Source organism: Fusarium redolens (genome assembly GCF_020744475.1).
Source record: "Fusarium redolens strain MPI-CAGE-AT-0023 chromosome Unknown BKA55scaffold_28, whole genome shotgun sequence".
Taxonomy (NCBI): Eukaryota; Fungi; Ascomycota; class Sordariomycetes; order Hypocreales; family Nectriaceae; genus Fusarium; species Fusarium redolens.
Window position 1 is genome coordinate 20,625 of NW_025763691.1, and position 27,002 is coordinate 47,626.

The 27,002-nt window shown below is 32.6% G+C and overlaps 6 protein-coding genes across 6 annotated transcripts; 1 reads left to right on the forward strand and 5 right to left on the reverse strand.

Annotated features, from left to right (window-relative positions):
- Positions 1–1,073: 1,073 nt before the first annotated feature.
- On the reverse strand, positions 1,074–2,743 carry BKA55DRAFT_584854 (uncharacterized protein). Its single transcript, XM_046194393.1, has one exon. It carries the CDS (start codon positions 2,712–2,714, stop codon positions 1,230–1,232), a length of 1,485 nt encoding a protein of 494 aa, XP_046042011.1. The 5' UTR covers positions 2,715–2,743; the 3' UTR covers positions 1,074–1,229.
- Positions 2,744–2,806: 63 nt separating this feature from the next.
- Positions 2,807–3,311, reverse strand: BKA55DRAFT_717522 (uncharacterized protein; the record flags this gene model as incomplete). Its single annotated transcript, XM_046200928.1, has 1 exon — positions 2,807–3,311. A coding segment is annotated over one exon (150 nt), but the record flags the coding sequence as incomplete, so codon positions are not given.
- Positions 3,312–3,974: 663 nt separating this feature from the next.
- On the reverse strand, positions 3,975–4,391 carry BKA55DRAFT_528160 (uncharacterized protein; the record flags this gene model as incomplete). The annotated part of the gene is made up of 1 exon (XM_046188976.1): positions 3,975–4,391. A coding segment is annotated over one exon (417 nt), but the record flags the coding sequence as incomplete, so codon positions are not given.
- Positions 4,392–5,812: 1,421 nt separating this feature from the next.
- Positions 5,813–7,357, reverse strand: BKA55DRAFT_216434 (kinase-like domain-containing protein). Its single transcript, XM_046185198.1, has 3 exons — positions 6,945–7,357; positions 6,620–6,882; positions 5,813–6,562 (listed from the first exon to the last, which is right to left on the reverse strand). Exons 1-3 carry the CDS (start codon positions 6,951–6,953, stop codon positions 5,917–5,919), a joined length of 918 nt encoding a protein of 305 aa, XP_046042014.1. The 5' UTR covers positions 6,954–7,357; the 3' UTR covers positions 5,813–5,916.
- A 2,170-nt stretch (positions 7,358–9,527) lies between these two features.
- On the forward strand, positions 9,528–12,451 carry BKA55DRAFT_216448 (kinase-like domain-containing protein). Its single transcript, XM_046185199.1, has 4 exons — positions 9,528–10,037; positions 11,504–11,601; positions 11,657–12,182; positions 12,242–12,451. The coding sequence occupies exons 1-3, from the start codon at positions 9,693–9,695 to the stop codon at positions 12,114–12,116; spliced, it is 903 nt and encodes a 300-aa protein (XP_046042015.1). The 5' UTR covers positions 9,528–9,692; the 3' UTR covers positions 12,117–12,182; positions 12,242–12,451.
- A 739-nt stretch (positions 12,452–13,190) lies between these two features.
- BKA55DRAFT_546200 (uncharacterized protein) lies at positions 13,191–13,643 on the reverse strand (the record flags this gene model as incomplete). The annotated part of the gene is made up of 1 exon (XM_046190889.1): positions 13,191–13,643. One exon carries the CDS (start codon positions 13,641–13,643, stop codon positions 13,191–13,193), a length of 453 nt encoding a protein of 150 aa, XP_046042016.1.
- Positions 13,644–27,002: the final 13,359 nt, after the last annotated feature.

A 27,002-nucleotide genomic window follows, 5' to 3' on the forward strand; every position in this document is an offset into this window, starting at 1 on the left:
TCGTCTTGCTTCCAGGGCAAATGAACATTAAACCGCTCTAAATGTCCTATTACCAGAAGCGGCGCAAGTATGTCTCTCTCTATCCCTATAAACTGCGCTCTCCTATTACCAGATAGCCAGACCATAATCTGCAGTGTCTGCAGATGCGATAGTTTGACGAACTTAGTGCAAACATTATTCTATAGCATTTTAGTCTTAGGCGCTAGGATATCTAGTATAATATCCTAGGCTTAAGGGTGGCTATTATAGTACTAACTCATACCGGCATATAGATGCTATCTGACTTTGATATATTATATAGAAGTAATATGCTGCTTAGGAAGTATAGTATCTAGCGATAAGAGCGCTGACTTTAAGCTGGCTTAGCCGAAGCCAAAGCAGAAGGTGTTATTAGAGTAGAGGTACGAGATGGACTCTATGTATCTAAGGTATAAAGTCAGAATTGCTTCACGATCAAACTGGGGGAATACATACGCTGCGCGACAAATCAGAGGGACTCTCAAGAGTCCTCTCTGCGGTAACCACTGATAATTCTCTGACTTAAACGCAGACTGCTTAAGTCTGCCACGATGCATGGTTAAGTGTACCTTATAATTCCCTATAATAAGGCGCCAGATCTGCATGCGTACCTCTAGTGGCAATTTGCTAAACAGCAATGATTCTGATTGTGTATCTTATAGCGAGCCGATAGTAGAGAACCTTTCTTCTAGCGATTGAGTATAGGGCATACTCCAGTCGCGAGGGTTAAAATTAGGCTCTGGCTCCTATGCGTTATCTCTGTGCGTATCGGGATGCAGCTTCCTGTATATCTCCTTAATTTCGCGTGGCGTTAGAGGTTCTTTTGGGAGTTTGGCGCTGCGATACTTATACTTAGTATCGGTGTTTCTACTAAGTAAGCGATTTAAAAAGTCCATGGTGCCGGTATATGGTGGTTCTCGTCAGAGTGGTATGCAATTGAGTGATGAGGATAGTGGGGTTGTCTCTTCTTATGTAGTTCATTTCCATCTACTGGGGTCATGCCCCCAACCTGGGCAGCTGAAAAGCCTTGGGCTGACTGGAGGCCAGCGCTTATCTCGGCTCCGGTAGAGTAGCGTCAGATTATGGTTCCGCGCCTCGGATCCCCATTCCGCCCTGTTTCGGTACGGGGCATGCACTCCCAAACAGTCCTTGTCGAGTCGCAGTGTCATAAAATGCCATAGTCGGTTCATAAATCTAGATACAGTGCCATACTAGATGTTCCTATTTCTGAGAGGATTCACAGAACTTGCTCTCTGGAGGTAATCGTTAAGCATCCTCTCCTCCTCAACATTGCACACGTTTGTAGACCGCCCGCGACGAAATTCGTCGCCAAAGGGCTGAATAACTGTAGTCGAGGCTCTTGACAGACCCCGCAGTTCATCAGCTTCGTCTGCCCATCTCCCACCAAGTATTTCCACATGTTCCAGGACAACATCACATGGACCTTCAACACGGGCCAGGTATTGTCCGAGTTTGCCAGCTTTTAACCTAGCCCCGACCAAATGTAGCCGTTTTAAACGCTTGTTATGTGCTCCAGCGAGGAGATCATTCAAACTGCGTAAATTAAAAAAGTTAATGGTGAGATTCTCGAGACCAGAAGGCTGGAGAAGTGCTGAGAGGAAGTCTGAAACTATATCCATCGCATCCTCTTGATGGTCGAAAAACCATCCCGTCATGGAACCTTTCACTGCGTCAAGAGTGAGCGTTTGCAAGTTCTGGAGCGATTCGATGAGTGAAACTCGCTCAGAGGGAGACATGGAGAGATTGGCGTAGCTGCAGGGCGCAGAGCACTGGAGTTTCATCTCTCGCAAGGTTGCTCCTGCTCTGTGTATCTCAACTGGAAGCTTGTGTAAGAACTCGATTGGTGGTTCGAAATCAGGGTCGGGGTAGAGATTTGAAGCGTCTGACCAGGTATGAGGTCTCAACATGACTGCTCGTACAGATATGCGGTAGTCTCGGTCGATCAGATAGGCATCTCTCTTGAAAACAGCATCTTCACCATCAGTGATTTCTAACCTATCGACGTGAGGCATTCTCGCCATGGCGGAAGCAATGGTGGTGAGGAAGGTCCCGTTCTCTCGCATTTGCTGTTGCGCTTTAAACAAAAGCTGATATTCACGATGGGCATCTGTTAGGATTTTCCGATACTCGATGTGTTCATCCGAGTCCCGCTGCGGGTCTTCTGGATCTGCGGTATAAATTGAGTTCCAAGCAGAAATGATATCCTTGCCCTTTTCAAGTACTTCGTAATTGACCCAATCGGGCACGTTGTAGGATAGCCTCTCGTGCAGTTCGCCCGGGATCACATCTTTCAGGTGGTCAAGATGCTGACTCATACCTGCGATGTGAGAATAGGCGAAGTGGGTGAGGTCGGCTGCCATGCGTTGTTCGTAGTATGGGAGCTTGACGTGAACGCTGCGCACCCCAGATCTGATCAATTGGTGACTAGAAACATTCTTCAAGCGCTCCAGAGACGTCTCAGTCATATAGACACTTATTTCCGGGATGAGCAGCGGTGAGGCCCATTGGCAGAAACGTCGGCATGTCAAGCGGAGGGAGCGGATGTCATCAACACGAGCAGCCGTTGGTTCATTTGGATCCCTAGAGTGTAGCAGAAAATCAAATATACGATGGAGAAGTTCTGAGGGTGTAGTGTTGATCGAAGCCGCAGGTCGTGGCTCTGTGTGGGGATTCATAATTGATGATGAAGAATGAACTATTGTTGTGTTGGGATCTATTGAACAGTATATAAGCCCTATTGCCTTAGGCCCTAATGTAGGGTCCTTACGTTTTTAATCCTATTTGGCATAGTGGTTTTGTACGACAGGATCAGAACGGGGTCTTAGCTTTTCTTAATGCGGTAAAAGCGTGTCGATCAGGCTTAGTCAGGAATAGCAAGGTCAGATCAAAAGCATAAAAAATTCTTTCTGGACCAGGGAGGACAAAGAGGCCAGCGGCAGATAGTAACAATGCCATCAGTACCTTTCAGAGTCTCATGAATAATATCCTCCTTAACGCATTTAATAGCAGTTTGCAACGTGGTTTAGGGCCAGCCACTATAAGGCTAGTTAGAGTTACTTCTATAGTAAGCTCCGCCAGGGACGAGGAACGGTTTATAAAATTCATCTAGAGCAGTCATGCTCTTATTTATTGTAGCTCTTATCTGGAAACATGACGCTATGCATAGAGTCGTAGCAGTATACTAATAAGCCAGCCGGGATAGAGTCGTCTGACTTGCCGTAGATGTGGATGACCTTGCCGCCTGTAGCTTTGAAGGCGCTGAGGTCGGGGTATGTTATCTAGAGAGAGTCTGCATACTTATTCAGGTTATGCACTACGCACTCCTTCAGTTTATTATAGGTTACGTATTCCAGGCTGGGAAGGGCGCTTGAGTTCTGGAGTAACAGGTATCGTTTGACCCATTTACCACCGAGGCTGCTGATGCTTAACTCTTAGCTTTCCGTTTCTTCGTCATAGGCGGTGCCGAGATCGGTAAATTCAGATCCAGTTTCGTAGCTAAGGTAAGGACTTTATCCCTTAAAACCGCAAAGTCCATTCAAGAATGTTGCAGTACAGCGACACCTTGTGCGGTGATGGTCTTAATCTGAGCAGGAGTAAATAGCTGAGAGAACTGAGGAACAAAATGGCAGAAGACATGGAAAATGAGAGTGTTGACAAGTCAGATAGTTGTTGACAGAAAGGTCCAAATCTCAATCGACTTCAGTGGTCGATATCGAGACTCCATTGTTGAAATATCATGCAACTTATACTTGAGCTTAGAAGACTCTCGGGATATTCCCACAGTCGAGCGTCCGGGAAATACAAAGGCCTATCCTAAACCGTCTAGCGGATTGGATCTAGCTTTAAGAGAATCACGGCCGACACATATGGTAAGGAACACGTAATGCAGTTCAAAGTGAATAATCTAGCTTGTTACACTCCAAAGATATATCATCCTACAGGCGATATACACACCTCATTGACGGAATCTTAACGCTGCATCCACGAGGCTTACCATCATAGATATATTCCTCTCGGGCAATTATATTATCCTCTATGTCTTTTCTGAGGAACTTGACCTGTCTTCTGTAACTGACTGTGCCATCCTTCTCGGAGATGACTTCCAACTCGTGATTTATCAGGATAGCGAAATAGCGTTTCTCCTCCGGCGGTATAGCATCATTTTCAAGTTCCTCGGCATCATTAAGTGATGTATCGTGTTCCAGCTCAATAAGACATCTTCCAACTCTATACAGAGTCCCTACGTCAAACAAGCCTTCTTTAGCCAGTCTAAGCTGCGCCATCCAGGATAATGCCATATAATAAATTTTCAGGTCTCGATACTTAAGGATAATAAAGAATAGCATTAATAACTAACTTATTTTAAAGCTAAAGCTTGATTGTGGTATGCATTGGTGGTCTAGTGCTGTTAAAAGGAGGAAAGCTTCTTCTGCTAATTTTACAGTATTGCAAAAAATATTAAGATGCTAATCCCACTATATTTCTATATATAACTTTTGCTATTAGATGTAAATTCTAGCTATTTTATACTTAAATCGCATTTTATATATAGCATATTTATCTGCAGTTATAGATAAGGGAAGTACACACTTAAGGTAATTCATCTTATAATCCTAGTCTTCTAATAATAAAGCCAGCGCAATCCTATTATCATTACTATTATATAGGCACCCTATTATCCAAATCATCAATTCATTAATCACTATCTACGCTTCTCAAGCATTACTAAACTCTAAAGGCATTGGTATCTCGAATCTAATAAGCTACAGAAGACATGTTGGTAGTTCGCCACCGCTAAAGAAAAATGGCATTATGCTTAAATATCTAAATATAAGAATAAGATACTAATATATCCATTCTAGATGCAAAGAGTTATTAAGAATTATAATACTATAATAATAGTGCTATAAAGCAGTATTAAAATCTCTTTATAAATACTTAATATAAATAAGGAATATATAGAGAATTAGTATTATTTGCTTATTACTAGTAGACTTAATATGCTTTATAGCTGCATTATAGTAATTAATAGCAAAGGTACTACTATAGACCTACTAAGTAATATAAGAGCCTCTAGTAAATTCTTTATAAAGCAAGCTAATTAATAAAACAGCATGGCGTATAGTAGGCTTAAAGTAGCTAAACTATATAACTAGATATATCTAAAAGTAAGAGTTAGTAAAACCCGAGAGGACCGGCCTAACTATTTCTGTAAAGAACTGGAACGCTCTGCCTTCTTTCTAATTATATGCAGATATTTGGTTTGGGCGGTAGCATATCAGGCTAGCTATGCCTTGATAACCGCCACAGACGCGGCGTGACGATATATAGCGCTTACATGAGGGCTTAGATTCGTCGCATTTGATCTTTCAGGCCCTTTATAAGTGGTTAGTACCAAGTTTACCTGCGGAGGCAGGGTAACGCACTTGCAGGTTCGGCAGCCCGTTTTGACGTGGTGGCGAGTGGTTGGTAGAGGCATATGTGGGGTTGTACCGAAGGAAGGATTGCATGTGGTAGATGGTGACTATCGAGTCGAGCGGGCGAGTAGCTGGCTTTGACGAGAAGATAATTTGCCGTGGCAGATTGATGAAAGGAACCCAGTTCGTTTCAGTGACACACAAGGCGTGGATCGGCATCCTGCAATGACGATCACGCAGTGAGGCTGTTCCGAGCTTTTTGACCAATAATAGCATGGACTGCGTATCCGTTTGTGGACGGTAGACATGGCGAGCTGAAGCTGCTATGAAGCATTACAGTAAAGCCATTTATATATATGAGATTTAAAGTAAAATTATAACTATTTAATAAAAAATTAATAGCTAGTATTATAGCTACTTAGTGAATGGGACCTGGCATGACCCTTCGACACTTTGTTCTTTAGTCGGAAGATCGAGAACTTTCGGAAGAATCTGAGTTCAAGTCAGAATCGCCGTCACTCAGTGCAGCACGGAAGGTTGCCTCCCAATCCCAATAACACCAGTCCACAGTTCGCCCTGCTTGTCCGTCCATGTTGTCTTCTGTGAAATCTGACGTAATGTCTTCCAACTCATTCAAAATATGGTTCATGTCGGGTCGGTCAACGCCTCTGCGCGATAGGCAGCGTGATATGACCCTACGAATTGCTCGCGGAACGATATGCCCGTCTTGAAGCTCCTTCTTCTCAGTCTTTTTATGATTAAATTCAGCTATGTCTTCTGATGCACTGTCTCTGATATGGCTTGGTATTTCGACTGAACTCACGAGGGATCTGCAGTTCAGAAGTTTGCATGCCACAACGCCGAAAGTAAAGACTTCAGCTGCGAAGGCGTCTATGTTGGGTAGGCCCTGTAATTGTTCAGGTGCTCGAAAGTCAATGGCACCATAGCTAGCAAAAGCAGTCTCGCCACTCATCAGGCTTGTTAGTTGTTGAGTCAGCTGTTTCCCTTCACCGAGGTCACTGATGAGGTAATTGAACGCGTGAGGAATTTCAACATCGTTTGGGTATAATTCGTCCATAACAAGGATATTTTCCAAGTGTAAATTCCTATTTACAAAGATTAGCTTGTGAATCTTAGAAAGCTGCTCATGTTGGTCAGCATACCTGTGGACGACTCCATGTTTATGAATGAATGCTAGGCCAGTTGCGACAGAAACGAAGCAATCTGCTAGTGCTCTCCAAGAGTCATAGAATCTAAGGGGCGATAAATGCCATAGTAGGAATGGCTCAACATGGCCACGAGTGGCACGCTCAAACACAAAGAGCAGCCTAGGGTTCTCATCTAGCAGAAGGCTCATTTGGGTGATCCCAAAAAACTTGACACAGCACATTGGCTGTGAGCCAAGGGCTGCGTAGGTTGAATCCAACTAAGAATAGCTGGTCAGCAATACTTTCGTACAAACAGTGGCTGGTTACCGTGAAAACAGACCTCTTTCATAAACTTCTATAACGAACAAGAAACCTGACAGTCATTTGGCGTGATCTCTTTCAAAACAACCTCAATTTGGCAAGGCATTGACGTCGAAAGAACCCCCCCTGGATGTTGCCAAGCTGATGCATAGACTCTGCCATTGCGTCCTGACCCGATAGGACGGTTCCAATCAACTGGGGATAGTTGCTCTGCATGAATGACTCTTAGTGAGTTTTCGAACAGTGGTTTGTATCCAGGCTCTAGTCCAAGTAGTTCTTTGACATAGGTTCGATCCAGCGTTTCCGAGGCATAAGATTCGATCATGTTCCTAAGATGGGCTACAGCAGTAGCATGATCAAATCTAGCTGCTCTACCTCTGAATCGTAAGCCGGGTACTGTCTCTAGAACTAAAACTTCACCGGTGGGACTTCTTGTTATTGCACAGTCATTCTAGGGAAAATGTTAGCATCATAACGAAGAACAGGCTAGTTAAGCCTTTGGCTTACCCAGGTAGACTAGTACCTATCCAGCTCTGAGATAAGCTTGCTATGTTCGAGTCGAGTCAGCGAGAAGACTATTTTGCCGCTAACACTGTGGCCAGGAAGATTCCAACCAGTCCTCAATGTGTATGCAAAAGTTTCATCCTCAACATTTAGGTGGTGGTTACAAGCGAATCCATCACGAGGTGGCTTCCAAGTCACCCATCCAACAATGACTTGTTCATTAATTGGATACCTGTCAGGTCCCAGAAGGACGTCCTCCAGACTTGTCTTGAATGTGTGATTCAAATCCTCCCATGTTATATAGCTCAGATACGTTCTCGGATCAGGGTATTGCCTGGTCGCAGCAGCAAATGAAAGCATAGAGCCCTACATAACAATCAGACATTTAACACAGGCGCAATGGATAGGGTACTAAGTACTATATCTTTGCTCGCCTGGGCTTCCTTCTCAGTGGGATTCAAAATACGCGCCTGTGGGGAATTAGCCTTTGTCTACAGAAAATAGTCGAAGACGTACAATGAGCTCTTCATCTGAGAGTATGTTTGCAGGCTTCTTAGCTTTCTTGATTATTCGATGGATGAAAGCATTTTGAGCCTGGAATTTATCGCCATGGCCGGTCTTCTGGTTAGGACTAACAGTATAGTGTTCAAGAAAGACATCGTGGTTGGTGACACTATCACTAATCATAGTAGCACTGAGAGGTGACAGACTATGAAGGAAATATATGCGGATCAAAGAGAAGATGTCAAACTTTCCGCGATGGAGATCAAATTCATCGGGAGTATCCCATGGCCGGCCGAATTCGTCAACGATACTGTCTAAAGTCCTCCAATATCCTTGATCATTCGGATCAGGGACTGCTCTGATTAATAAAGACGGCTTCTCAGCCAAGTCATCGACAAAGGTGACGTTCGAGTTTCGAATTTGCATCATTCGAGCACGATGCTTTACAAAGTGGCCGTCATTCTCAAGCCCAAAGAAACATGCTTCATATGCCCGAGAACGGCTACCGCCAGCCTCAAAACGTAAAACATCCTCTTCAGTGTCAAGGTAATGTCTCAAGAGGTCTTGCAAGAGCTGGCTCCATTTCCAGATCTCAAAAGACCTCAAGTCACTGCTCTGGTTTATGGTCCCTTCTTTACCAACGTATGCCTGGACTTCCATGACTAGACTCCTTTCGAAGTCCATCAAGGGGACGATATACGCTGTAGTCTCAGCATAAGGCGACATTGTAAGATGTAAATTGATAAATTTGAACTGATGGGTTATAGATTTGGGCGAAGATATGATGGGTTTGGTGGAAATCACCAGTTTTCGGACTGCCGCCCACAGCTCAGTCATAGAAGGTGACCAACATACAAGGTAATGTGACGCTGAGGCAGTGGCGTCCAATGGTAGTGAAACGCGTGGCATGGCTTGAAAGACATAATGAAACCATTCTGACTGGATGGGGCTCAGAGCCTGGTTTTTAAGACCTGATAAGCACAGTTCCCAGAGCCTGATTTCCAAGAATCAACTCCTCCGGCAAACCCCCACGTACGTATCGCCACCTACTTCGCGGATCTGAAGAAATTACCTCGAAAGCTACAATGGCCGATTTGGCTCTCGCTGCTTACAACGGAGCCACTGATGTTTTTGACAGGCTCGAGCGGATTATTGGCCGAGCGAGGGAATTAGACAACCAGTGTAAAGAAATTGGTGACATCGTTTGTCTGTTGAGGGACATACTGCAAAAGAGGCCAACATCCATAATCGACAGCAAAGTATTCCCAAAACTCTGTGTTGTACTCGATGGTGCTGAAAACTGCATCATTAACAGCCAAAATTCCAAGACCAACAAAGCTTTAGAAGTCTTCTGGCGCGACAGTTTACTCAGAGTTGAAAAAAGTCTTTTGGTCTGGACTACTTACTTGACGGCTGAGAACACAGTCTGTTCATCTTGACGCCTAGTATTTATGACTAGCTAATAGAAGAAAAGCTTGACTCGAAAGAAGATGTTCTCAAGTTGCTGGACGAAAGTCGACTGCAACTTGATCGAACGGACCAGTATCATGCTGAGGTTCTGGATAAGCTCAGCATCCTTGAGGACATCAAGAACAATCAAGAAGGTATAGGTGCGACCGATGATGCAGTCGTGGACTTTGAAGATGGCGACGCGCGTCTCCAGATCACCACTGAAACATCAGAAGAGCTCATTGGGACACTCCAAGTCTCAGACTCTCATTCAGTGTCCATCGTTTGTCCTAAAGTCAAGGAGAGCTTAATGCGCGTAGGAGAAAAGGGTCCAAGGCATATAGCAATTTACAGCAAGCTCTCAGCACGTTGTCTGGTTCATCCATTCTACGGTATCACAAGGTATAATGGAATGCGTTGGCTTGTGTTCCAAAACCTTCGAGGCTCTCCATCTCTAGCTAGCGCGCTCTCAGATAAGGGGTGTCTAGAGGAGGTCATGGATAGAGTCAAGGTGGCCGCTGATGTTGCAACAACGATGACTTACCTGCACTCAGTGGAGATCCTTCTCAAAAGCCTGACAGATCAAACGGTTCTGTTGGTAACCGAGAACTCGCAGTTGGTACCGTACTTGACGGAGATCGATCGAGCCAGGATGGTAGCTAAAATTAGTGTCTAAAAGTCTCTGGACGCTGCCCCGCCAACGTACAACCCACCAGATAAAATCAGACTAACCACTAACTGCAAATACAGCCAAAACTTCGGCAATTCTTATCGGAAATGGATAGAATTTTATCCATATTATGCGCAAAGCGCCAAAGAAACTATAAATTCACAAATACAGTTAAAGCTCTTATTATGCAAGCTATAGAGAGCGGGAAGTCATACCGAGCTGTCGCTCGCGAGGCAAGATATTCGCCTTAAATAATCGCGAATATTGTTCAATACTAGAAAACTCTATAAACTCTAGATAATAAACCAAGATCTAGATATCCCTAAAAACTTATAATTTAGCAGATTTAGTATATATTAATTTTATTAAAATATAACTATTATATTATATATAAAAAGCTTATTAACTTTTTAAGTAATTATATCTTATAAATAATAATATACTAAGTTATATAACTTTATTATAATTATAAATAAAAGGCTATATAAAGGATACTACTATTTAAAGAAACTACTTATTAATAACTTTTATAGTATTAAGCTTAGAAAGAAGATTTAAATAAATTATTAGAGGTTTATTAATTTAAAGTTTGCAGATAGATACTGCTTAGAAATCTTTTACTTAACTAATAATGCCTTTAGACTATTTTTAGTAATAAATTATTAGTTTAATTATAACCTAATTATAAATAAGGTTAGGTATTTTATAAGCCTTATAAGAAGTTTATAAAGGAATTAGTAAATATAATAATTTATAAAAAGTCTTAATTATTAATTATAGTTTAAGGAGCAATTTAAAGAGGAAGAAAATCTAATATTATTATTATAATCTGCAATTAGATTGCTAGAAAAAGAGGATATACTTCTTTAAGTTATTAATAGGCTTTAACAGAAGGTTTACTTCCTATATATAAGAGATTTCGTTAATTTCAATAATATAACGCCCGTATTTACATATCAGAGTCTATAATAAACTAGCTGTTAGATTACGGTATATCCTGGATTAACTGGCCTGCTTATAGCCCTGATTTAAACCTAATTAAGCATATATAGAAATAATTAAAGCTAAATATTAAAAAGATGTTTCCCTAATTAGATCTCTTAAAAAATAACAATATTAATAGAGCAAAGTTAATTAAATATATTAAGTTGGCGTAGGCAGTAATTACACTAGATCAGATTAACTGCCTAATTAACTCACTTCCCTAACAAATTAACGCCTGCATTCGCGCCTAGGGATAGTATATAAAATATTAAAGAGACAAATCAGGGCTTTAAAATAATATACTTTTTATTATTATTAACCTTTATTTAATTTAATTCTATATAAGTAAAGTTATTTCTATTAAATGGATTGAGTTGCTACAGGGTGGGGTGTCCAGAGACTTTTGGAGCATAATTTTACTTATAACGCTCCTATTGATGAAAACCACTGATTTGATGGTTTGACAGATGAATGAGATAACGGGCGGAGAAAAGTACGATGCTCGATATAAAGCTCCAGAAAAGCAACAAATTCGGCAGCATACAATACAGACAGACATCTGGAGGTATGATCCCGCTTCGCCTTCCCTTTAACGACTAACCTTTTTAAACCGTATCCAGTCTTGGAGTCCTGATATGGCAATGTATCTCCCGAAAGCCGCCTTTCAGCATAAACAAAGAGGTTCTGCAAGGCGATCAAGTAACTGAGATTGGGGAATCAATTAAGGCCGGTACTCTTCCTTGGGATTCTGATCAAAGCGACCCAGTCTATGCTAAAGTTGCAAGTCTCGTGCGAAGATGCTGCAGCAAGGATCCTAGACAACGACCGTCGGCAATGGCTGTCAAGGATAGGCTGATCGAAATCCTGCAGGCACCTCCGATCCAACAACAGCTTCAAAACATGTCAGATGACGGGATAAATGAGCAGGTTTTCCAACTGCTCGATGATGTGATCAAGGAAAACAAGTACCTGCTGAGTGCCAGCTATCCACACTCCAAATCGAAAATCTCAAGAAACGCGCGGGTGAACGCGATGGTCGGGCTGCTTATCTCTTTGGAAGCGCTGTCTGGGAAGGCATAGCAGATCCAGGAAGCAATTGTCACCATGAGCCAATTCTGCTTACTCCTGGTCATGACCCAGGTGATGGTAATACTTTGTATTTGTGGATCATCTTTGATTCATTTCATGCTGACGCTGCCTTACAGAACTTCGATGCCGTGTTGCGATCGAGTTTCTCGAGCTCGCTATCCGCGGGGATGAGAAACTCGCCTACAAGCCCCTTCGCGAAGCATATAAAAAGCTAGGAGAAATATGCAAGAGTCAACTTAAATTTCAAAAGACTTCAAAGCTCAGATGTACTTAAGGTCGCTTCTATTCAAAATGTCAAGGCGTGTAGGCCCCTACTTAGCACAGGTCGCTAATAATAACCCTTTTCACAAGGTCGCTTCATTTCATTCTACCAGCGCGGAATTTTGAAGCTTATCCTCAATCCCTACATAGAAGATCAGAAGAATTTCATTCACCCTGAAAGCCTCTAAATATATTACTCTGACGCTTAAACGACGCGGGTGAATGCATTGAGCTTAAAATAGAGATGCGTGTCATACACGATGGTCATATAGTGGTATCTTTGCGGTCCTTGGTCAGTATGTAAGTTAAGTATAATTTTCGCAATCTCGATGTGATAATATACGTCGGGCTTACAGGGAACATGGAAATACAGGCGATATATGGTCGTTTTGACGAGCTTTGGTGAGTTGCACTCTAATGGTGAGGCACAAAATATTACCATGCGCTATCGATCGTCTGACCAGTCAGATCGGAATTCCGAATGCCACTAGATTCCCAATATGTTCAAACAAGCGAACCTATCGCCGATATCACAAGAAATCAGCAGAGTCTGACAACAGGAATGTCCTGTGCCTGTCTGCGCGTCGGCATTAAGTATATTTTCAAGCTTTAATATGTCAACCTTCCTCTTCGTTACTCCTCAACAAGTTGCAGATCCTAGCTTCGTTACCGCGGACTTTGAGTAACCCCACTTAGCGAAAGCTGATGAAGCATTGCAATGAAGCCATTTATATATAAACCGCTTAGAATATAGAATTAATTATTCTACAATATAAGTAACAGCTAGCATTTGTCCTCTACCTCTTAGTTCTGCTTTGGCTCTTCCACCTTCTTCCATCCAGACTCGAATCCTTCCCCTCGCACATCAAGTTCATCCTCATCAACCTCCGCCACGGCCATATCATAAAGAATATCCTTTATATCCCTCACACGCTCATCAATACCCTTAACAACCTTCAAGTTCGGCAACTTCTCATCCCTCTTAGCCAAAAGCTCATCAATATGCTCGTCAACATCTAGACTTTCACCCCGCGCATACCCATACAAGCATAGATACTCTAGAGAAGGCGGCAACATATCTACCAGTCGAAAAGTTGCTGGTTTTTCAAGTCGGTAGGGCGGTTCCTTTGATCTAAAGGGTGGTTTCCACCCATCGTATTCTCCGAGACGTGGCATGATGCCGATGCTCAGATGCGTGAGGTGAGGAAAGTCGTGTAATGACCCAATGGTCGCTGTGTACTCTCTGCCACTGTCCATCTTGTGCCCAGTACTGATCTCTTTATCCAAAGCCAGCCTATCACGTCCATACAAATCAAGCTGGTCCTTTATCTCCCAGTTAGTCCCATCATCGTCTCCGCCTCCTGCTTATGCCCAAACGGCTTCGTAACCGGCTTCGTTGCGTCGATGCTCCCGAGCCACTTCAGCGTCTCATCCGGCACCCTATCGAGACGCTCTAACCCTCGTGCCAGCTCACGGCAGAAGCTTTCGGTTAACGCTCGCAGCCTCGCGTTGGCATCTCGGGCCTCCTGCTTCTAAAGCTTTAGCTCACTTGTCTTTAGTATCGGCGATAGACTGGCTTGGTAAAGCGCAAGCTTATCCTTACCCTGCAGATATGCCGCCTACTTTATAAACTGCACCTACTAGGACTCCTAATTAATATTACTTAGCGCCTTAACCTTCCTCCTCTGTTTAGCAGCGGCCTTTTTAAGCTCCTTCTTATAGCTTTTAATAAGCTTTAATAGCCTAGAATTAATACTAATACTAATACTAATACTACTAGAGCCCTCTCTTAAGCTACTCTTATTACTATTATTATTACTATTATTATACTTATTACTTTAATTACTTTTATAGTATTTATAGCAGGTTTAAGCTACCTTAATAATTTAATATCTTAAATAAGAGGCTTTATAAAGTAATTAAAATATAACTAGCTCTTAGTTATATTATTATATATCCCTTTTGCCCTTATTATCCTTATTATTATTATCTTTATTATTACCTTCTTTATAATATTTAAAGAGTATCCAATACCTATTATAGTTAGATTAATTATAGGTTAGGTACTAGCAGCTCTTATAGCTGAAGCCTATATATATCTCCAGCCTTATAATTAGTAAGCTCCTATTGGCTAGCAGCTCTATATCCTTATTAGCTAGGTCTTAAAGTGCCTGCAGCTAGGAGCCCAATATAAAGAAAGAGGCAGTAAATGCAATAACCTCCTGTAATTATCTCCTAGCTATCTTATAGTAATTATAATAATAATACTTAACTTAATTTAGGCTAGGCTTAATAGTTACTAGGTAGAGGAGGTAAATAAAAATATTAAGCTCTTTATATAATTAAATAACCTAGCCTCCTCTTGCCTTAGTATTATTATTATAATTATTATAATTACTATTAAGGTTAAAGACTAATAGTATTAATTTAATTAATTAATTTAATTAATTAACTAATTAACTAATTAAACTAGTATATTTATATAAATAGGTAAAAAAGAGATAGGTAAGTAAATAAATTAATTAATTAATATTTCTAGTTTAAACTCTAATTTTACCTTATTTTACTTTTTATTATTACTAGTAGTAATGCTATTAATCCTTATTTTATCTTAACCTGGGGTTATTAAGCTTGGGGGGGTTTAAGCTTGGGGTTAATTCTAAGGGAGCTTGGAGTTAGCTTAGGGTTAGCTAACTTAAGGACCCTTTTTTACTAGTAGTTTGCCATAAACTATAGTTAGTAGGTAAATTAAAGATAAATAAAATATTTTATATTATATATATATAATAAGGTAGGCTAGTTATATATTTTATTTTTAAAGTATTATAATATATCCTATAATATAAGGTTTATTTAATAGTTACTTTTTTTTTTATATTACTTATAGTAATATAATAATAACTAAGCAGCTTTAATAATAAGGTATTAGGTAAGTTCTTTCTTTATATGCCTATAACTATCTTATTTATATTTACTATTAATCTAAATATAATTTAACTTTCTCTAGGTAGCAATTTAGCTCTCTTAAAACAGGGTTATAAGACTTCTCTTATTATAGATATCTTTACTTAAATACTTTAATAAGCTTATATACTTAAGTTTTTATATTATATATAACCTATGCCTACTTCTTTTATATAATAACTAGGCTCTCCTTATTTAAGATAGCCTTAGCTTCTTTATCCCTTAAGACTAAACTTAAATTTGTATTTAATTAAATTATAATATAATTTTAATACTGCTTTTTATATTATTTTAATTAACTATATTAAAGATATTTATAAGTTTTTAACTCCTTCTTTAAAAACTATATATATTTCTTAACTCTATTATATTCCTTAAATATTTTAATAACTTCTATCTACTTTATTAAGCACTATTTCTTTAAATAATAATATCTCTTAGGGGAGTTATTTAATTTAAATATAAAGACTAAAAAAGGGTTTTAGGTTAGCCTAGCTAATACTTACTTTTAAAGATAAACTAGTTTAATATAAAGCTTATTCTTAAATATTTAAATTAACTCCTATTTAGGCTATATAATATAAGGCATATAGCCCTTAGAAAATAGAGTAATTACTAATTACTAGCTATTAATAAGATAAAGAATAATATTAAATACTAATAGTAAATATATAAGAGTCCTAGCCTATTAGGACTTAATATAGTATTTAATAAGTCCTTAATATATATTAGGCTATTAAATAAACTAATTTTCTTCTTTATCCTTATATATAAATCCCTAGCTATATAAATAAAGGAAAATCTAATAGCTTTTAAGAAATAACCTTTTTAAGTTTTATTACTATTTTTATATATTAGCCTTACCTTATATAGTTTTAATAATATAAAAACTCTATTAAAATAGTATATAATATAGCTTTTTATTTTATCTTTATTATTTAAAATAGTTATCCTTTAATTTCTAAAGCTAAGTAAATAAAATATAAATATCCTTTATTACTTGTTAATTTCCTTATATAAGCTAAAGTAACTAGTAATCCTTTAATATAGCATTATTAATACTATTATAATATAAAGGAATCTCTTTTAATAATATAAATTCTTAATATTTTGGCTTTAAAGCTAACTTAATATAAAAAAAAATATTTTTATAAAAGGTATATAGATATAGCTCTTAAAGGTAATTTTCTATAAGGTTAAGGCACCTAGGAATAGTACTAAACTTAAGTATTTACTAATAGGCCTTATTTACTTAAATAAAGTTAATTTATATATCTTAAACTCAGTAATATTAAGTATAATATATATTTTATATAAATAGGTTATTAAATATTATATAAGGTATATAAGGTTAGTAGAAAGTAAGTATATTTTAGTTAATCTTATTAAGAAATTAAGTATAATTATACCTCTTTATAATAAGCTTAAATCTAAGTCCTTTATAGTAATAAAGTCTATTTAGCTAACCTATACTAAGTTACTATTATATATCTTATTAGTAGCTACTAACCTTTTATATTAATCTGCCTATATATAAGAATTAGAAATAATAAAGAAATATAAATATAATTCTTATATATTTTTAAGTTATAAAATATAGATTTTAAAAGCTATATACTATCTTAAACTCTATATAAAACTTATTAATATTATACTATACTTATATAAGGAAAATACTAATTATAAAACTATAATATAAGAAACTATTATTAATAAGTATAATAAGGCACTTATTATATAGCTCTTTAGATTTTATTTAGTTTTAATAATATAAAAAAGTTCCTTTAAAATATAATACTTTTCTTAAATATTAAAAGACTTTTATATAAATCCTAATATAATAGAGTAATATTAAAGCTTTATATATAGGTATGCCTTAATTAATATAGTTAGCTAGTAATTAAGATTACCTTTAATAAGGTTTTATATCTTTCTTAGCTTTTTATTAAGGGCAAGCATTTTAATAGCTATATTTATAAATAAATATATATTTCCTATAATAAATACTTTCTTAATACTAAAGTAAAATTAAGAATATAAAAGACTAATAGCTTGGTGTGGAGAGCGCTTTCTAGTCTTTATAATAAGACTCCTAGTATCTTAAAGTATATTAAATAGATAAAAGACTTATTTTTAAATCCCTTTATTATTAATATACTTATTACTAACCTAGAAGGTATATAATTCTAAGTAATATTGCCAGTAAAGTAGTATTTCTACTTATTTTTATAGTAGATTGTTAATAATACTAGCTACTAGTTAGCTTTAAGGTATAACTTAAGATAGCTGCTAAGGGCAAGTTTCTTTCCTAATATTAAAATAGAGGTTTATTATAGTATAGCTATTATTAATTATACTAGTTTAATATTATTTAAATTATAATATTATCTTTTCTTATATAATATCTTTTATAAAAACCTTTAGGTTCTTTACTTAAAGGAGAATAATAATATCCTAAAACTATTAGAATCCTAGTTCTTAAATAGTAATAGTAATATTAGCCTAAATATCTACTAGTATTTTTAGTAGTAAATAATATACTAATTATTATTTTTATATTACTAGATATATATATTAAAAAAGTCCCTTTATTCTATAAGTAATAAAATTATAATAATTATAGTTATAGCTTAATAGATAATACTAGATATAGGCTATATTATAATATTAATATATTATAGGAAGTAAAATACTATTTATTTATAATTAAAAGTCTTTATCTTTAAGTTTACTATACTTTTACTTTTCTTAATATAGGTTAGGGAATAGAAGATATAAAGATATATCCTTAAATCTAATAATATAATTAAATATATAGTAAGGAATCTAGTATATAGGCTAGTAGACTTAATATTGTTTTCTATTTATATTAAGGAATATAATAAGTATTAAGTAAAGGTAAAGATTAAATTAAAGATTAGATATAGTTATTTAGGTAAAAGATTAGTAAATTCCCTTTTTAATAATAATAAGGTTATTTAAAAAGGCTATAATGCTATTAATATTAAAGGTAACCCTAATATTATTTAAAACCTACTTATCTTTATTTAAGTAGATATATAATACCTCCTCTCTAAAGTTAATACTATAAAAGAGCTATCTTCTAAATTTAAGGCTTAGTTTTCTAGCTAAATTATCTTTCTAGTATATAATAGTCTTATAATTAAGGATATTAAGACCTAATTTAGGTATAAAGTTTAGGTATATAATAAGGCTAATATATTTATTAATATCTTTTATATAATTATATTTAGCTACCTAGTAGCACTTATTATAGTATCCTTAAAATTTAATAAGTTATTCTGCTAGCATTTATATAAGATACTTAAGTAGATCTGGCTTGCTATCCCCTACTTTTAAAGAGGTCTTTAAGGTTATATTAAAGATAATATCTTAAACTAGGTTAAGACCCTAGCAATTTAAAATAACTACTAAATCTTTTATAAAAGTAAAAGTTTTAATATTAGGTATATTCTATTTATTAATATCTTTAGGTAGTTAAGGATTTACTATAAGTAGGGATAGTAAGGATATAATTAATAGTAATTTAAAAGGCTTATTATAGTTAGGGAATACCCCTTTAGTAATAAGTTAAAGTAAAAGACTAGGTAGAGGCAGAAAGTTACTAATATTTTAGTTTATAGCTATATAAATGCACTGCTTTATAAGTTATCTAAATGCTAGATAGGATAGTATAAATTATAAAAATTACTATAAGGTAAGCCTCTATCTCTAGCTATTACTTTCTGCTATTTATTCTATTTATATTAAGTATTTACTATTACTTTATCCTTAGCTATTATATATTTATATAATTATTTATATTTTAATAGTCTCTTTATATTAATTTTAATATATATTATTATATAAGGTAATAAGAGTTACTTTATATTAATACTAGAGATTGTTTCTTAATACCTTTATAATTATTTTATTTTATAGTTACTATAGCAGTATATACTAATTAATACCCTAGCCTATAAAAATACCTTTTATATAGCAGGCTAAATTAGCTATAGTTAGTATACCTATAATATAAATATCTACTCTCTTATAATATAAAGAGTAAAGTATTAGCCTAGGTAGATTTATATTTTAATATTTTAACTTATATAATAATATAGCTAATAAGAAAACTTATATAGATATTAAGGGATAACTAATAGGTTTCCCTTTTAGCCTAGCTTTTTAGAATACTGCGCTAGGCCTTATATAAATTAGCGGCAATATGCTTCTAAAAATAGATAGATCTTAACTACGAAATTTATAATTAGCTAAGTAATGGCCCTATATATTTAAAAACGGCTATATCTTAACTGCTAAATTCTAATTAGCTATAAAGCTTAGGGCTAATAATAAGGTTAGTAACTTCTAAGATAAATATATTTATAATAAGCTAGAAGGTCTTATAAAAATATAAATAAGTTAAGTCTAAAGACTATAATATATATATTTATATAATAATAATAAGTTTTATATTACATTTAGTGTCTAGTCTGAGTGGGTAAAAAATCGATATTTGTTATAATTAGCTATAGGTTAGGGAGGGTGATAGTTATCGGATTGTCATCTCATAAGGTATAGGAACTCTTACAGAGCGTTGGGGCCTAAGTATTCTGTTCCTACTTAAGAATTATCACCCGAAACGCGTTCAGGTCATTCGAATAGCTTGAAGTCGAAACTTTTCAATGAAAAATGCAAAGTCAACCAATGAAATAGCGGGATCACCACTTTGGCTTAAACTTTGCTCGGAGCACATATATTGAGAACCCACTTTCAAGTAAAAGTGAAATGCGGGTAAATACAGGGATTATCAGCCAATGACAATGCGAAACGTCCACTTTCAGTGAAAGTGACAGGATCAATAGAGATGTAGGTTCGGAGGGACGGAAGCGCCTGCTAAGAAAGTTCGCAAGCTTATGAGGAAAAAGCAAATATGAGATCATCCCAGCGCTTGTTATTTCAGGGCCGCCAGATCGAATGCGGCAGTCTAGGGTAAGAGCAAACAACGATCGCGACAAGCAATCACGGTGGAAAAGTGAGCTCGGTAACGAAGAATACATGAGTCTTTTGAATGGACCAAGTGACCCCTCAATATTGTATATATCGTATCTTGAATTCATGCTATGTCGTGTAATAAAGTCTAGGCTGTGCGCAACGCAATTCTGTTTCTATTGTCTGGTTATCCAACATCTATATCCGCGTGGCCACTTCATTTGGTTAGCTTTTTGAGGAAAGCGAGACTTAACTTGTTTAATGTTTAGACGCTATTGTGGAGCTTACTAGGGTACCGTCCGGTCCAAGCCCTTCTTCCATTGGTTCGAGCTTCTAACTAAACGACCAGGCTGTAACGGCGACCAATACATGGGCACCTAGGTGCCCAAATAACTTTGGGCATCCCCCCTAGAACACGCAATATTATTGGCTTAATACTCCTCACATTTTGACAAAGCACTAAAGCCTCAGCCGGCCTCCATTCTGTTATTTATTAGTATTTTATTATAAGTTATATAATCCTTTATGCCTTTTTACTTATTTCTTTTAGTATTACTTATATTACTAATTATTAATTTCTATAATAATATTTACTAATTTATTTAGGTTTTTTAATTTAGGTCTAATATTTACTATTATATCCTTAACTTCTAACTTTAGTCTTAAATATACCTATATTATATAAGCTTCCTTGCCCTAGTTTAGCTTAGCTACTTAATAGCAGTATTTAGCTAGATAGTCTATAGTAAATCCTCTCTATTTAAGTTATTATACTTTTATTTCTATAATATATTTTTTATTTATTACTTTAAAAGTATTTTTAAGTTTTAATTTAAAGTTTTTATATTTTTTATAAATATATTTTATTATTTCTTATTATTCTTTATATAATTTACTAATATAGTCTTAAATAATAAGTTTTATTAATTATAATACTTTATTTTTAAAAAATCTTATATTATATTAAATTCTTAATTTATTAGTAATAAACTAAATAAAATAATATATCTAATAGCTTTAAAGGCTAGTAAGGAATCCTTAAAGTTTATTAATATTACTATTAAATAATTTAGGCTAGTAAAGTTAAAGGATTTCTTTAAAGTCTTTTCTAGTTATTATAAGGGCTATAATATATTTAATATACTCCTTATAAAGTTTCTAACTATTTTCTACTTCCTTTTTAAATGCCTTTATAATCTTAATAAGGTTAACTACCTTCTTTTCTAGGTTTTTAATTTTATTCTTAGCTATATTAAAGTTATTCTTTACAATCTCTAAGAGGTTATTATATTACTAGCCAAGCTATCTAAACTTATATTTAAGTTTTACTACTTCCCCTTTATAAGTACTTAAGTAAGTAAGGGTAATTTCTTCTTTATTTTTATAATTAGTTTTTATAAGGATATTTTCTAAGTTAGGGGGCGTCTTTTATTACAGGTAATACTAGGCATATCTTAAGTTAGAAGGCTAGATTAAAGTAATAAGAATTAATATATTAATATTACTTAGCATTATATAATATAATTTAAATAAAAGCTATTAATATATAATAATTAGGTTTTCTAAATAGGTAAACTAGTTTATATTAAGTTTATATTTATAGATTATATAAGGCATAATACTAAGTATTATAAAGTATTATATCTCTTAATAATTAAATAATATATACTAGGCTTATTAATATAAAGATACTTTATTAATAGCTAATAAGCTAAGTTTTATAAAAGTGCTAATAAATATAATTTATATACTAAAGGTATCTTTAAGTAATTAGTAAGGTTATTAAGGGATTAGTAGTAATTTAAGTAAATTAGTGCTAATTATAATAAATTAGCTCTAATTATAAAGTCTTAATGCTAATTGTCTTTAGTAGGGATTATAGTAATTAAAAGAAAATATAGGGTATATGTAATAGAACTGCTAGGGTTATAATACTTATAAATAATAATAAACCTATAACTTAAGAAGAATAATTAGGAAAAATCTAAAACACTACTATAAAATATAATATCTAAGACCTTATTAGAAGTAAAGCAGAGATACTTACTTATAATAATAAGCTATAGGTATCTAAATAATTTAAAAAAAAGCTAATATAAGATATATACTAATATCCCCTATATAATTATTAAGATATTATAAAGATTTTAAAATATATTTAAATATATTATAATTAAGAAAGAATTAAGAAAATAATAAAAAAGGTTATTAAATAATATAACTTATATATAAAAACTAAAATATAAAGATATAAGCCTTATAGGCTATTATAACTATTAGAAATAATAAAAAGATTATAAAGTTTAATTATAATAGACTTTATAATTAAATTACCTTTATTAAAAAAACCTTTAATTAGAATCTTTTATAATAGTATTTTAGTTATAATAAATTAATTTATTAAATTCTCTTATTATATATCTTATAGAGAAAATATAAATATAAAATAACTTATATATATCTTTTATAATAAGATAATTAGAAAATATAAGTTATTATATAAAATCCTAATAAATAGAGGAACTATATTTATAAGCAAGTTTTAGTAAGTACTTATAATATATATAGGATTAAACTATTAATTATTAATAGTATTTAAACTATAAATAAAGAGATAAACTAAATAAATAAATTAAATATTAAAATAATACTTATAATACTATATTAACTATAAATAAAATAATTAGGTAGAAAAGTTATTAAGTGCCTAACTTGCCTATAATATAATATATAATAAAAGTATAGTAATAATACCCTTAATAATAAACTTTAAATTTACTTTAGACTTATATTATATAATGCAAGAACTAAAAACAGTTAACCTAGCTACTATAATTAAAAGTAAGGACTTAAAAGCCTTATATAAAGAATTAAGGAAAAAACTAGAATTTATTAGAAATTAAATAAAAAAATATTATAATATAAAAAGGTTTAATAAACTAACCTTCTTAAAAGGAGATATAATTTACTTAGCTATAAAAAACATTATAATAAAATAACTAAATTATAAATTAGATTATAAATATATTAGGCTATATAAAATAAAAATAAAAATATTAAAAAATAACTATAAATTAAACCTATTACTAAAAGTTAGGCTTTATTTAATCTTTTATATTATATTACTTAAATTAATAGCTAATATAATATAGGTTAAGATTAGTAATATACTAAAACAAATTAAAGAATTGGAAACTTATAAAGTAAAGGTAATTAGGAAAATATATAAGGAAAACGGCAAGAAGGAATATTTAGTTAAATAGAAAAACTACTTAAAAAATAAAAATATATAAAAACCAGCTAAATACCTTACTAATGCCTAACAACTTCTAAAGAATTTCTATTAATATTAATAGAAAAAACATTACTTTAATTAATAATATTAGCAGCTTCTAATAATTAAGCTTTAATAGTAATAAAAGACTCTGCGTTATTTAAAACCTTAAGATTATCTATAATCTTAATATTATAATAAAGTATCTTATTATTATACTTTTATAACTATTATTTCTAATAATAAAGATATATTAAATAACTTAAATACTTATTTACTTACTATTATAATTATAATAATTTAGTTTTAATTACCTTTTTTTTATATTTTAAATAATATCCCTCTATAATAAAATAATTAGCTATAAAAGAATTAGACTTAATATATAAAAGAAAAAATAGAAAATAAGTAATAAACCTTTAAGAATTAAAATACCCTTACTATTATATTAATAACTATAATAAGTATATTATATATACTTAAAATAGCCTTCTTTAGCCTAATACTTTAAACCTTAGGGTTTATAGTAATTATATAATATAATAAGAAAACTAGTATTTTTAATTAAAATAGCTTATACTTAATAATTATAAGTGGCTTTAGACTTTAATATAATATTAATAACCTTATATAAATAATTACAAGTCTAAGTTAATATATATTAAGATAACATAAAAAGAAGGGCAGATATATAGGTCTTAAGGATAAGATTAATAAAGGGAAGGAGATTATATTATAATTAAATAAGGGGAAGTACTTATATTATCTATAACTTACTAATAATCTTACTAATTATATAATAACTTATAAGAAAACCTTATAATACTTATAAGCCTTATAAATATAGCTTATAATATTAACTTATAACTTATTATAAGCCTAACTTATAATACTATAAACTTTTATATTATATATATATATTTATTTAATAGTAAATAGAACTTAGCTTACTAGCTATTAATAAGACTTCTTTACCTTAAAAAGCCTAAACTGTATTATTAACTATTAAGAGATATAATACTTTACTATTACTTAATATAGTGGCTTATAACTCTGCAAATATAAAACCTAGTATAAATTAGTTTACTTATTTAAAAACCCTAACTATTATACTAAAGTACTTTATATATTAAGTACTATTAACCTGCCTAGGTACTTGCTTTAAATATAGCTTAACTAATAGACTTTTAAAATTGCTAAGATATTAGAGGATAAAATTAAGGACTTTATATTATAAGAATATAAAAGCTGCCTTAGGTATTAAGCTATAATAATAATATAGCTTTTATATAAAGATACTAAGTCTCTTTTTAGCCTTATAGATATCTTAATTAAAGTAATAGTTTAATATTACTATTATATTAGCTTATAAAGGCAGCTTATTATTATAATATTAATTAGAGATTATTATAAAAGTAATATTTAGCTAAGTAATAATATAGTTTATAACCTAAAATAATACCTTTCTATTATCTTTATTTAGGCTTATAAGAAAGTAGATATTAGTAAACTATAGCTAAGAGGTTATAAAAATCTTACTATAAATCTCTTTATATCTTATATTATTTATTATAATAAGGAAGCCAGGTTAATATTTAATGCTTTAAGTTATAGCTAATAATAATAATAATAATAATAATAATAAAGGCAGGTAGAAAAGTATTTAGATTTAATTATTTATATAAGTTAGGCTAAGGAACTCTAATATCTTCCTTTAATTTACTAGCTTTACTTTATTAGTAATATTACTAAGAAGTTAAGATAGTATTTATAATATATTATAAAATATTATAAACTAGTATTATATATATAGCTTTTATTAGTTAATAAGGTTAATTATTATTAGTTTTATTTTACTTATATTATTAATTCTATAACTAATTATCTAGTCCTATATTAAGATTTTAATAGTAGCTTAATTAATAACTATCTTATACTAGTATATAGCTATTTCCCTTTATTTTTTATTTCTCTATATTATAGCTAGATAGAAGGTAGGAAACTGTTTATTACTGCTTAATTATAAGATATTAATTATCTAATCTTTAACTTAAATAGCTATCTTACTAAATAGTTTAAGGTCTTAGCTTAATATTATAATAACTTATATCTAAACCTAGCTATAACTATTAGCTATGCCTAAATCCTATTAGTTAACTTAAAGTTTAAGATTTAAGTATAATAATAAGGTATTTATTTATATATATATATTATAATTAGCTAAATTAGAATACTAGGTTTAGACTTCTTATTAAGAAGGGGTTTAGTTATATAGCTAATAATAAAACTTACCTTTATTATAGAATTTGCAGGTCTATTATAGCTCTTCCTTATTAGTGCCTATCTCCTATATATATGCCTTAAGCGCCTTAATGCAATATTATCTAGCTATAACCTCTAGTAGCCTATTATAGTTAATAGATAGCTATTTATTAAAAAATAGCAGTTTTTTAAAAACCTTAGGGCTAGCTAATAGGTCTTAATATTAAAAATGTTTTATTATCCTTATTATATTAGCTTAATTATAAAAGATTAGTAGATAATTCTCTTTTACTTTTTAATTTAGTTTACTTTATATAAAAATAATATAAAGGTTTTATATATACTTTATATCTAATTATTAGTTCTTTCTTAGGCTTTATATAGAAGTTAGAGCCTTAATAGGTATATAAGCTATTAGAATTTAGTATTTTTATACTTACTCCTAAATAGAGTCTTTATCTTTAAAATATAGCTACTTTTTAAATCTTTTTTATTTTTATTTACTTTATTATTATCTCTTTTCCTCTTTTTTAGCCCCTTAGCCTTAATAACTATTAATAGCAGTAATACTATCTAACTTAAGTTATTAAATAGTTATATATATAAAGTAATATATAATAATAAATCTATCCTAGCTTAAGTAAAATTCTTATTATATAGCTAAGTTTTATTTAAAAAATATATAAAGGCTAGAGTTCTAATAATTTTATACTTTTAAATACTAATATATATATATCTTAAGTATAGTAAAAGCTACTTAAGGTATATATTAAAATTAGAGGGAGAGATACTAATAAGGAAGGGATAGTAGTATTAGTTAAATACTCTTTATAAGGATTATTATAAGGTATAAGAATTATAATTAAACTAAGGGCAGTAGTTATTTAATATGCTTATTAAACTAGGCTAAGACCTAAGTATATTACCTTATATAAATTAAGTATTATTAGTAAGGTAAGTATATATTAATATAACTAGAGGGTTTTATTTTTTTCCTTTTCCTTTTCTCTCCTTTTTTTATAGGCATTTTTTAAGCCTAGGTTTTAACTTAAATACCTTTAAATACTTTATACTAACCTCCTTAATATTATTTATAATAGGCAGGCTAGGTAATAAGGATA